Genomic DNA, 13,893 nt, shown 5'->3' on the forward strand with positions numbered 1-13,893 from the left:
AATCAAGAACACAGAGCGCACGTAAACTACTTTGAAATATTTTTTCTTAAATCGAATCCCGTATTCCTTGTTTTTCTGTGTACAACTACATTGTAGGAGAAAATGTTTAGGGATAATTTACCGTTTAATTATGTAATGAGTTTTAAAAGGTATATGTGATGAACTGAAACACTGATTATAGTGATAAGTATTTAAAGATTTTAAGAAGTAAAATCGAAATATTCACTTGTTATACAATTGTTATTATTGTTATACTCAGGCATCTTCCCACATTGTGTGTGTGTGTGTGTGTGTATGTGTATGTATGAGTGTTTGTGTGTGTGTGTGTGTGTGTGTGTGTGTGTGTGTGTGTGTGTGTGTGTGTGTGTGTGTGTGTGTGTGTATGTGTATGTATGAGTGTTTGTGTGTGTGTGTGTGTGTGTGTGTGTTTGTGTGTGTGTGTGTGTGTGTGTGTGTGTGTGTGTGTGTGTGTGTGTGTGTGTGTGTGTTTGTGTATGTATGAGTGTTTGTGTGTGTGTGTGTGTGTGTATGTATGTTATTGTTGTTGTGTTTGTGTATGTGTTGTGTTGTGTTTGTGTGTTTGTGTGTTGTGTTTATTTTTATGTATTATTTTTTTTGTGTTTTTTTTTTTTTTGTTTTTGTGTGTTTGTTTTTGTGTTTGTTGTGTTTTTGTTTTGTGTGTTGTATGTATTTTGTTTTTTGTTTTGTGTGTCTTTTGTTTTTTTTTCTTTTTTTTTATGTGTGTTTTTTTGTTGTGTTTGTGTCTTTCTGTTTTGTTTGTTTTTTTTTGTCTGTTTCTTTTTTGTTTTGTTTTTGTTTTTTTTGTTGTTTTTTGTGTTTGTTTTGTTGTGTTTTTTGTGTTTGTGTGTTTGTTTGTTTGTTTTTTGTTTCTTTTTTTGTGTTTGTTTTGTTTTTTTTTGTCTTTCTGCGTGTTTTTTTTGTTTTTGTTTGTTTTTTGTTTTTTTGTTTTTTTGTGTTTTTGTTTTTGTGTGTTTTTTTTTTTTTTTTTTGTTTTTGTGTGTTTTTTGTGTGTGTGTGTTTGATTTGTTGTGTATGTGTGGGTGCATATGTGTATGTGTGTGTGTGGGTCTATGTGTGTGTATGTGTGTGTGTGTGGGTGTATCTGTGGGTGTGTGTGTGTATGTGTGTGTGTATGGGTATGTGTGTGTGTATGTGTTTGTATGTGTGTGTGTATGTGTATGTGTGAGTGGGTGGGTGGTTGTATGTGTGTGTATGTGTGTGTATGTGTGTATGTGTGTGTATGTGTGTGTGTGTGAGTGTGTGTGAGAGTGTGTGAGAGTGTGTGAGAGTGTGTGAGAGTGTGTGAGTGTGTGTGAGAGTGTGTGAGAGTGTGTGTGTATGTGTATGTGTATGTGTGAGTGGGTGGGTGGTTGTATGTGTGTGTTTATGTGTGTGTGTGTGTGTGTGTGTGTTTGTTAGTGTATGTGTGTGTGTGTGTGTGTGTGTGTGTGTGTGTGTGTGTGTGTGTGTGTGTGTGAGTGTATGTGTGGGTGTGTGTATGTGTTCTAGCCCATTGTATGAGTGTGCATAGCTCAGGACCACCAGCGAGCCCCTTGTGAGCCGTGAGAGCTGTCAGACTGAAGGACCAGCCGCCTGTCACAGCCACACAGTCTGCTAGCAGCCTAAGCCTTTAAGGCATTTTCTTCCCTGCTGCTATCTCACGTTTACGACACCTTTAATTCGCCTGAAAAGGTTGTTTGGAGGAACACGAGCTTGAAAAGAACTCACAGGAGAAAGAGAAGAGATGAAAAACTGCATCTTGGACCATATCGACATTTCCAATTAGTGTAAAAAAATGTTCACACAAAGAAAGAAAGAAAGAAAGAAAGAAAGAAAGAAAGAAAGAAAGAAAGAAAGAAAGAAAGAAAGAAAGAAAGAAAGAAGAGAGCACAATCAGCCCCTTGTACGTTACTATGTACTGACAATATTGTCAAGATGTTAATTGACAAAGTCTCACAAAATAAACCAGCCTAGTTGTCGATAGCACTTCAAAATCTTACACACACACACACACACACACACACACACACACACACACACACACACACACACATACACACACACACACATTTCTTTAAGGTGTAGCATTATTAGGTATATGGTGTTCTTGTGAAATTATTGCAGATAGATAATGACTCAGTGTGTGTGTGTGTCTGTGTGTGTGTGTGTGTGTGTGTGTGTGTGTGTGTGTGTGTGTGTGTGTGTGTGTGTGTGTGTGAATGGAACAGCTGATATGTCCAAAGTAGACATTTTAGACTAGTAATGACAGTCTGAATCCTTCAACAGCAGCCAGAGGATGATACCTGTCCAGAGATGTGACATCATTCGAATGGGAAACGAGGACTCCTACAAACACAGATGTTAACTAGACCTTGGTTTTTTTTTAAAAAAACCTCTTTGTAGTTTTTTTTTAACCAAACATTAACATGTTCCTCAACACTCACAGAAGGCCATTTATCCCAGAATTATCACGACACGGATCAGCCGCGGTCCCACAACCCCGCCGAGCTACGAAATCGGAACACAAAGCAACTTGGAAGTCAAACCAGAATTCTATTTTCTGTGTTGTTTGTCGACTCGACACTAAGAGCGAATGCCTTAAAGAACACTTAAGTTCTCCTGTTAGATTGCTTTGGCAAAGCTCAGCAAACCAAAACAACAATTCATTTGTTAAATCGAATCCTTTCGGGCCTCTTCAGGGAAGAACGGGCAGGTTAAGGAGCAAGGTGATATCTCTGCGGTGTATCGCGCCAGAGAGTCGAACGGGGCTCGATAAGAGCTGCCAGAGACGACGGCCAAGTCGCCGAGCCGGTGCCAGCAAATTCTCTTTCACCTGACTTTTGCAAGCCTCCTCTATCTCGCACTAATTGTGTGAGACGAGGGCAGGCTACAGGGAGCGTGAGCGTTCCCCCGAGTTTAATCGAGATTCGGGCACAAAGCCGTCTTTTGTGCCGCTTTGATATAAAACGTCCTGTAAAATGTCTTAGAGAGATTGGAGAGAGACGTCACGAACGCGATTAAAATACAGTAACGACTTAACAGGCTGTTTATTATTTTTTAGTATGGTGACGAGTGATGTTGTAGCCTAAAAAAAAATATAATCAGAATAATCAGAGATACAAAAATAGAAAATCTGGGTTTTTGTTTATTATAACATATTAAAGTATAATGCAAGTATTTTATTTATTTATATATTTGTATTGTATATTATATATGTATATATATATATCGGGCCACTGGGAGCCTGTGCCTATCTCGGGCGTCATCGGGCATCGAGGAAGGATACACCCTGATCGGAGTGCCAACCCATCACAGGGCACACACACCCACACACTCTCATTCACTCACACACCACGGACAATTTTCCAGAGATGCCAATCAACCTACCATGCATGTCTTTGGACCGGGGGAGGAAACCGGAGTACCCGGAGGAAACCCCCGAGGCACGGGGAGAACATGCAAACTCCACACACACGAGGCGGAAGCTGGAATCGAACCTCCAACCCTGGAGGTGTGAGGCGAATGTGCTAACCACTAAATCACGGTGTCCCCTCTCATAACAAATATCTGAAATAAGACTTTTTAGGATGTCCCTAAAGGACAGTCCTTTCGTTGCGGTCTTTAATAAAAGTGATGGTTGTGTCACCATCTAATCTCGTGCAACAATTTTTATTATTCTTTTTTTTTTTTTTTTTTTCAAACCCTGCCAGAAACTTTACAACTTGGTCTTCACGATGCATGTTGTTTGTTCTCTAACAACCCTGCAGAAAAGAGATAGTGGGCACAAGGTTCACAATCGATTTACCCATGCACATTCTTCATGCTATTGAAATCCCGGCCTCTTTATGTTCGGAGTCATGTGTGGCGTCCACAGACAGCAGGACTCGTACATGTCGTGCTTTGAGCTCCTCCGCTCCGGCTCTGTGCTCGTTAGAGGAGACCTGTGGGGCTGTTTAGAGATAACAAAGTGATGGGATGCCCACTTTAGTGCAAGGCTCACTGAACCGAATGACAGACGGATCTCCAGGGTCGTGTGACCGCATTACTCACACTAGCACCCAGCCAGTGAGATGTAGGGCAACGAAAGCAAAAAAAAAAAAAGTGACCGACAGGTGAGCGAAGACGACCCAGGTTAGTACGATATATCTACGAATTAAATACACACCGATATTGCGATAATAACTGCGGAGAATGGAGCAAGCACGGCTTAAAATAAACATCCATTTCGTTTCAGTGACTCTTCAGTCACAACATTTAGATGTCTATAGTGAGACAAAATACAAGGGAGAATTTTAAGTAGCCTCCCTGACTTGTTCCCCACATAAAAGAGCTCTAAAGAGACAGGTGAGCTGAGACCGAGAGCACACACACTCTTTCAACTCCCTCACTTCAAAGTGCTCAGTATGGAGATGACACCAAACCCTCAGCACCACACCACAAACAAAGGTGCAGGTGCCATGACACGTAAAAACAGAAGAAGAAAAAAAAAAAAAAAGACACTTTATGCTGTTGTTCCATTGGTGTACATTTCTAACTAACGACCCACTGGGATAATAAGCAAAAAAAAAAAAAAAACAATCAAGATGCTATGTTCAAAGTACAGTGCTTGGATTTCTGTAGACGGGATAGACTGCGGTCTAATGATTTAATAGGTACGATACTAACAGCACAGCATCACACCAGAAACTCCTTTCACTAATGTATAATTATATCGAGTTTTAACACCGAGACAAACCCCTTCATGCCCCTTTGGTTTTAATCGAGTCAACTCGGTTCCTCGTGGCAACAAAGTAAAGACAGCTAACAAATGGTTCACATCAGCACATACTCCTGTGCTGCGTGACAGTCCAGCGGTTAATGAGAACAAGTGAAGGGTTTCCAATCCCATGACATTGTCACCATGGTTGTTTTGCTTGGATTAATGTACCAGCCATTCTGGTTAACTTTTCTGCCCTCGAGTGTAAAAATGCCTCGGCTTCTCCGTGGTAAGATCCCGGGATCGGCCTCGTCGACCGGGAACACCTTCTCACTCTGTGTGTTTGACGTTTTCTTACGCAAGGAAAAGGGATATGTGGAAGAAATAGTGACATTCACGTTTTCTACAGCTCTCTCTTTACTGACCCTGAATCAGCAATGTGGGTCTTTTGTCTGAAATCTAATCTAAACCCAGAGCTCCCTGACCGGTGACCCACTTACCCACATCTTAAAGAGATTTCAGGGTCATGGGTTCAGAAGAAGGTAACCTGACAGAGAGCTGCATGGCTTCGTGTTTCAAAGCCTCGAATGCCCTCCTCTTGCAAAAAAAAAAAAAAATACCCCAACCGGTTCCCCAATTACTCCTTTAGTGCATGGAACAGAATGTGGCTAATTAGCATAAGATCACAGAGGTGAAGGACAACAAGAGAAGCCTTACTGTGAGCGTAGACCGCTAATGTAACACAACACACGAGACCTTCGGCTGTATTTGACTACACACAGTCGCCGATCGTTATTTTTTTACGTCGTTTGGCTACTACAGAATTTTCACTTAACGCTCGGGATTTAACGTCTTCGCCGATACGGTACACGAAACGACGTCTAGACGTCACCTACGTCGCACGATCTTCTAAAAAAAGGTCTTTAATCATCACAAAGCATGAGATGTGTTTCAGGGCCAAATACCACAGAAAGCTCACGTTACATTTGTCTACAGTGTTGACATTTCCATGCGATGCACCGGTGACTGCTAGACAAAAATAGCAGGACTAAGATATTAGACAAAGAGATATCTCACCATCCCATGTCCACATTCAGTTCCATCAGCCAAGGGCATGTGCTGTGTGCGGCAGCCTTTATGGTCTCCTTCGGAACTGGTGCACCAGAGCCTCTTACATTGCCTCTGAAACCCACAGAACAGAATTTATCTACAAGAACACAGTGTTATCAAACTCACATGAACAAACCGAGGCGATGTCATTTTTAAATTAAACCACAGGACGTTTCTCTCTGATTCGTGCGGCGGCCGCAGTGCGATCGCTCGAGGTCGTGTGATGGATTTTAACATCCGGGATTTTTAGTTAGATCGGTTAAATCACCTTCGATCGGACGACGGAAACGGATGACCTGCCCGAACGGTTGTAGATGACGCAAAACTCCACAAACGTTATGCTTATCGTCACCAAAGACCTCATGATGACGGCACCAAATAGTACCTTTACTGTATTACCACAGGTTAAGGATCATATCTATCATAGTACTGGGAACCCTGAAGCTAATGAAGTAATGCGAGAACATTTATGTGATACCCGTATGGATAATTACTTTGTTTTGAAATCCGCTCACGTACTGTACTGCTCCAAGAAGAGATTAATTCCCTGAATATAGTGTAATACTAAAATGTCTGTTAATCAAGTTTGTTCGGCAAGACATCGGTAAATAATTTGCACTAATCGCTCTCGTACATACAAAGTCTTTTGATTACTGTTTTGATCTCCTTTACAAATTACTGCTAGTTCCTCTGTTCAAATATGAAGGCATACCATGAACGGGCAGACTTGGGATCCTGGTCCAAACATGAGCTCGCACTGGCGATTAGCGTTGTAGATCTGACCCGGGAGCTTGACAGGGAGATCGTAGGACCTCCCAACAGGTTCATCCAACAAACACTCCCCATAACCAGTACTGGAAAAAAACACACAATTCATATTTATCAGACTGCACCAGTTACTGTAGCTTCATATTCATTGGCAAAACTGCCAGCTGCATTCACGACTATTTAGTACGACTTACTAAGTTACAAAGCCTTGAAATGCTCTGGAAAGCAATGGGTGGTCTGTTTTGCTACCTGCTCAAGCCAATAAATGTCTTAAGCCTGTGTGTGTGTGTGTGTGTGTGTGTGTGTGTGTGTGTGTGTGTGTGTGTGTGTGTGTGTGTGTGTGTGTGTGTGTGTGTGGGAAAAATTCCCACCTCGACAATACCTCAGAGTTCCTCTTCACAAAAAGGAGGGATTTAGAAACGCATACACACCTGGCAAAAAATGTCATTTCATTATACTGATGCACTACAGGGGGTCATGGTTGCTTAGTGGTTAGCCTCACACCTTCGGGGTCGGGGGTTCGATTCCCACTACCGCCTTGTGTGTGTGGAGTTTGCATGTTCTCCCCGTGCCTCGGGGGTTTCCTCCGGGTACTCCGGTTTCCTCCCCCGGTCCAAAGACATGCATGGTAGGTTGATTGGCATCTCTGGAAAATTGTCCGTAGTGTGTGTGTGAGTGAATGAGAGTGTGTGTGTGCCCTGTGATGGGTTGGCACTCCGTCCAGGGTGTATCCTGCATCGATGCCCGATGACGCCTGAGATAGGCACAGGCTCCCCGTGACCCGAGACGTTCGGATAAGCGGTAGAAAATGAATGAATGAATGAATGAATGAATGAATGATGCACTACAATAGTTATGCCGATATACGGCCTGTGCACCACACCCAAGCATTACACACATAAAAATCAGACCAGAACAGCTGTTTAAAACATGTTCACCAGTGCAATGTACTCGACTGTGCGATTCACATCCTGTATATGCCTTTAAATACTACTTATGTACTGTATTAGAGAGTCATTCAGTTAAAAAAATACAGTAAACGTCCCCCGGAAAGACCGTGTTCCGTGATCCTGTCATCTCCGTCTAACATCGCCAACAGAGGAAAAAAAGAAAACGGAGCACCGCAATTGTAGTGATGTGCAATTATAAGACATGTTGACGCTGTTCATGCAATTTGCCCACTAAAAGCGGACTAAACACCTGTTTCATCCAACCCCAGCTGATCCCTCGAGCCTTCTCATTACCTCAGCTTATCCTCTGTCACTGTGCCGGAGCTCTTTCAGGCCCAGAGACTCGCAAACTTTCAGAGGCACCTTTGTTATCAGCGAGAAAAACAAGTAGTTAAAAGCAGTGTGTGTGTGTGTTTGTGTGTGTGTGTGTGTGTGTGTGTGTGTGTGTGTGTGTGTGTGTGTGTGCTCTAGGTAATTCAACCGTTGAGACAAAAACACACAAAGGTTTAAAAGAGGGTGAGGAATCGTACCGTATCTCTCAAACTCGTACAGGCGATCGTGAGATTTTTCAGCATCGGACTTCGGTACATCAGGTATTAAAAGATTTTATGGGTTGCATTAAAAACAGGATTTATAGAACTCATAGAACTTATATTTGTGCTTCGATGCAAGAAATCTATCGAGATTGGATGTAAGCCAAGCTCTGGCTCGGGTACAAGTGTGCACCTGGTAACGATCGGGGAAAAATTCTGTAAAATCAGTTAATTTAATAAAAATGACTTACAGTGACTTATCGAGTTTCTAGTAAAGCACAGACTCTCGGCGGTGACGTCTTGTGTTACGTGACATACCGTACGGTCGATTAACGGTCCTCCGTGATGTGTAGCATAAAAGACAGCATTTATACAACAGAAACTCTGTTCGGTGCAATTTAACAGCGACGAGACGCAGGTATATAGATCCAGTTCACAATAAAGCTTTCGGTTCCTAGATATATATTTTTTTAAGATATATGGGTTGCTTTATAATGTATGACATTTGGCCTGGCTCTGTTATTCCTCGAGAATCTGACGTTTCTCTTACTGGCAACTCTAAAAAGGGAAGATTAATGTCTAGCCAATGGAGCTAATTGTGCTGACATGGAAGATGGTGTCCAAATAAAAGAGGTTTCAGACCAGCCGACTGATTAATTACCGCACGAGAGTCCAAGTGCCTGCTTAATCCTCCATGTTTGCTTCCAGCTCCAGGGGACAACCATTTGGTAGGAATTATGTGGATCCGATATCGGTGTGTACGTCGACCGTACAGCGATAAATAACCGCTATTTTTTTTTTCTGTCAAATAATCGAATAAAAATCAATGAGGCCACTTTTCTACTGAGGAAGGTTTATTCTTCTCAAGTGTTTGGATGTGTTCCTTGAATGTGTGTGTGTGTGTGTGTGTGGACAGAGTGTGTGTTTGTCTTTCTTTGCCAGACTGTGGTTGTACATGTGCCTTTGTGTGTGCATTCCTTCATGTGTGTATTCTTTTGTCTCCTGACAGGAGAATGTTAAGGGCTAGAGAGCTCTTGAAGGAGAATGGGCAGTCAAAACACTCGTGTACTTAAGCACATCGGCTCTTTGCGAAGAGCGGCGCCGATCAATGCTCTGTATTGTTGCCCTGGATGAGTGCTGAAGCGGTGGGCTTTTTTTTTTTCCATCATTCCCACCAACATTGAAGCACGATGACAAGAGCTCTAAATCCAGCTCTCGACTCCGTGTTTGTAAAATACCACCATTGTTTAAGCAAATCGAATTTTCTTCTGACACCCAGCATGGAAAAACATCGTCAGCCTTCCCGTTACTGACATTTCATTTTTAGTGTCTTGTAAAAGGCCAAATATCAGCTAAGAGTCACTTGATGTTCCGTATGAAAAAAGACAACATGTTCTACCCAAGCTGTGATGAATTCTGTCCAAAGATATTTTTTTTTTGGGTCAAGGATGAGAACAGAAAGCGTCAGATTCTGTCGAACGGAAAGTTCACCCCGCATCCTCGACCTTCGCCGCGGCGAGCGAGCGAGCCGTCGTCGACAAGACCGGCTTTTGTGAAGAGCCGCAGACGGGTTTTTTTTTGCACCGGAGAGCAGATCAAAGAGTCGAATGCAGCAGGAATCTAATTTTAACTGACATTTCCCATCTTAAAGGGAAACCCTTCGACTGGGGCCACTGCTTGCTGCTCTACTTTAGAAGCCCTGAATGGACCGTTGCCCCGGGACACCGTTGCTGAGGGACAAAGCATGCCGCCGACTAAATGACTGTTTGTCCAGCATTTCAGAGAGAGGAGAGAGAGATAGAAAAGAAGACAATGACAGCAAATGGACGATCGGGAAAGGACTGAGACGTGTGGGGTAGAGTGGCTCAAACAAGGGGATTGTGACTGATCCTCTTTTACAACTAGATATATTTCTAAAACAAAACAAAAAGCTAAAACAAGATGGCATAAGCGTGGCACATATAATACCGACTATATGGAGAGAGAGAGGGAGAGAGGGAGAGAGGGAGGGTGAGAGAGGGAGGGAGAGAGAGAGACAGAGAGAGAGAGAGAGAAAGAGAGAGAGAAAGAGACAGAGAGAGAGAGAGAGAGAGAGAGAGAGAGAGAGAAAGAGAGAGAGACACAGAAATAGAGACAGATTGACAGAGACAGATAGAGAGAGAGAGAGCAAGAGAGAAAGAGAGAGCGAGACAGAGAGAGAGAGAGAGACAGACAGAGAGACAGACAGAGATAATAGAGAGTATATATAGAGAGAGAGATAGAGAGGAGAGAAAGAAGGATAGAGAGAGATAGAGAGACAGAATACAGAAGAACAGATATATATATAGATGAATATAGTATATATACGATAGTGATATACGATATATATATATATATAGATATACATTATACAGCATATATATATACATCATATATACATATACACATATATATATATATATATATATATATATATATATATACATATATATACTATATACATATATATATATATACAGTATATACTATACATACATATATACATATACACACATATATATATATATATATAGTATTAGATATATATATATATATATATATACATATATTATACATATATATATATATATATATATATATACATATATATATATATATAGAGACAGAGAGAGAGAGAGACAGAGAGAGAGAGATGGTGTAAAGGTATAAAGACACGCTGAAAGGCTTGTTAGGAGTAAGAGATGAAGGATAATTTCACCTACTCTAGAAATTCAGTGATGTACTTCTGGCTGCACTTGGACCAGGACCATGGGCTGGTGTCATAGTTCAGAGTCGGGGCCATGACATGATACTGATGCTTCGTTCCTGCTTCCCGGCACTTTGGGTGGTTGTCATGAGGCATATTGAAGCTGAAACACAGACACAGCCATTAGGAGAAACGTATCATGTACAAGTAGAATGAAATCATTTATGAATACATCTTAATCATTTTGTTTTCCCATCTCCATGACCTGTTCTCTGTCAGACAAAAATCACGTCTGTGTCACGTCTATAAAACACGTCTACAGCAAAATCAGAAGGTTTTACGTTTCATGCCCACATTATTATTATTACACCAGATTATTGGATTGTTCGGTACAATTTCAATGAGCCACTGACGTAAAATGACAGTACGCTGTTTTATGCAGCAGATGTTGTAGGCTTGGAGAGAGAGAACCTTCCAGCTGTAATATATCACACACACACACACACACACACACACACACACACACACACTCTCCTGATCAAGGTCACTTTAGATGGATTATACACAGTTGTGTTGTGTTTATTAAGATATGTTAGACTCCAGCTGTGAAATGACACATAAGCACTAAAACATTCACTCAAAGCTTAACGACAAGGTCACGAACATCACGATGGGCAAACAATCGATGTTAAGACATTCATACAATGTCAGGATGTGATTTAAAAGTTTTGGGTTTTATTATTTATTTATTTATTTATATATTTTTACCGAGCGTCATGGCTCGGTGTGGTTAAGTAATGACTAAATCTCTCTAGAAATCTCTCCGCTAAATAATGAAAAGTTACATCCGACAACAGTAAAATCTGTGAAGGATCGTCGGCGTAAAGGATCGTCTGTCGCAATACCACAAATTTCCGTCGAAGAGAAAGTTCAGGAACTAAATTGTAAATGTACAATACAGTAGGTTCGGCAACGAAGATGACTTCCGTCCTATCGAGCTCAATGAAAGCGAACCTGACGGCCTGACGTACTCCTGTTTTTGAGAGACGTCTAAAATGAAACACACTGTCTTACCTTAAGAGCGCGGATATTTATTATCTTTGTGTCTTTTTAAACTTAAAGGTGTATGAAAGTGACAGTGACGTGACGTACGGCTAAGTACGCTGACCCGTACTCGGAATTCGTTCTCTGCGTTTAACCCATCCAAAGTGCGAACACACACAGCAGTGAACACACACACACACACGGAGCAGTGGGCAGCCATTTATGCTTCAGGTTCGGTGCCATGCTCAAGGGCACCTCAGTCGTGGTATTGCCGGGCCGAGACTTGAACCCACAACCTTAGGGTTAGGAGTCAAACTTTCTAACCATTAGACCAGGACTTCACCATGTGTGTACACAAGTTGACGTAGATGTCAAACTTATAACGTAGCTTAATCAGACCTGGGAACAGCAGCAATGAATTTAAAAAAAAACATTTTCAGCTTCTGATCGGACTCATTCGTTTCTACCGCTTATCCGAACTACCTCGGGTCACGGGGAGCCTGTGCCTATCTCAGGCGTCATCGGGCATCGAGGCAGGATACACCGTGGACGGAGTGCCAACCCATCACAGGGCACACACACACACTCTCATTCACTCACACACACACACACTACGGACAATTTATCCAGAGATGCCAATCAACCTACCATGCATGTCTTTGGACCGGGGGAGGAAACCGGAGTACCCGGAGGAAACCCCCGAGGCACGGGGAGAACATGCAAACTCCACACACACAAGGCGGAGGCGGGAATCGAACCCCAACCCTATATATATATATATTGTGTACAAACACCTAATTAAAAAGATCTTGAAGATAAATTCCAGATAAATTTAGAATTTCACTTGAATTACTTGAAGTTTAAAAAAAATAAATAAACTTTTAATATACTGTACACGCCGTTTGTAAGCTGCTGACGGTCAGTGCACATTTTTTTCATTTGTCCCAACAGATTAAAAGCAGACAGAAGACCAGAGGAGCGAGTCAGTGACATTGATTTTGTGACAAAGCGCAATAGAGAGATGCTGGAAATTTGCTCCATCTTTCAATCCCTGCAATTTCTATTCACTACATGAGAATAAGTGCGAGGCGAAGAATTAGGCGTAACGGCTTTCGAGTGATCGAGTTATACGTTAAGAGCCAGTCGTCTGTCCGCGGCGTCTTTATTCATAAGCCCCGCGCGGAACATTCGCACATGTGGTGATAGAGGCATGTTGTGAAAACAGACCCCACAGGAGGCCAATGTCATCACAACACACTCTACACATGGTAATTACATGGTGTGTCTTAACTTGTAGTGCTTTTTCCAGCTAAGCACTAAAAATCGAGCTACTCTAATAGACTTAATATTAATATTAGACATTTTGGTACATTTTTTTTTTTAATTCATGCCTTATTAATTAATAATTATTAATAAATTGACTGTTTAAAAACTGTTTAAAAAGTCAAAGACTGTTTACATTTACAGCATCTAGTAGAAGCCCTTATCCAGAGTGACTTACATCTTTATCTCATTTTTATCCGATTGAGAGTTAAGGGCCTGACTCAGGGGCCCAGCAGCGGCAACCTGGTGGACATGGGAATCGAACTCACAACCTTCCGATTGGTAGTCCGGCACCCTAACCGATAGGTTACCACATCCCTTGTGTTTAAATGAGACTACAATGGATGATATCCAGAATGCAGAACCTGGATACTCCGTAATTAAGTTAAAAACATGGCTGATCTCCATCGACTACATTTGTACAGCAGAATTTGAAGCAAAATATGAGAAAGAAATGAATCATTCAGGTGAAATATTGACTTTTGTGGAGGCGATACTACATTTAGTCCAGTTTATCAAGAGTAGATTTATTAACTGTTGGACATGGGGTTAATGCAGGGAGTTAGTGCTGGAAAGGTTATTAATGCTCTTCCCTGCCACTAATGGGCCCTTAATTAAGGTCCGTAAAGGAGATTTCATCCCATTTGGCTAAACTAGAAATTTGTTTGCTATTTGTTTCACACTACACACACAAATCTGAGGCTGAGGCACATATTAAGCGAG

General features: G+C 41.7%; 1 protein-coding gene across 2 annotated transcripts in view; it reads right to left on the reverse strand.

The window, feature by feature from the left end:
* Window positions 1–13,893, reverse strand: part of LOC113639213 (A disintegrin and metalloproteinase with thrombospondin motifs 20) — a 118,409-nt gene that overhangs the window by 52,758 nt on the left and 51,758 nt on the right. For both annotated transcript variants that reach the window (XM_047819318.1, XM_027140951.2), the window contains exons 10-12: window positions 10,820–10,966; window positions 6,540–6,681; window positions 5,795–5,899 (exon numbers count right to left, since the gene is read on the reverse strand). In XM_047819318.1, coding sequence (XP_047675274.1) covers window positions 5,795–5,899; window positions 6,540–6,681; window positions 10,820–10,966 — 394 coding nt within the window. The remainder of the gene's footprint in view (window positions 1–5,794; window positions 5,900–6,539; window positions 6,682–10,819; window positions 10,967–13,893) is intronic.

The sequence above is a fragment of the Tachysurus fulvidraco genome, chromosome 10 (assembly GCF_022655615.1).
Source record: "Tachysurus fulvidraco isolate hzauxx_2018 chromosome 10, HZAU_PFXX_2.0, whole genome shotgun sequence".
Lineage (NCBI taxonomy): Eukaryota > Metazoa > Chordata > Actinopteri > Siluriformes > Bagridae > Tachysurus > Tachysurus fulvidraco.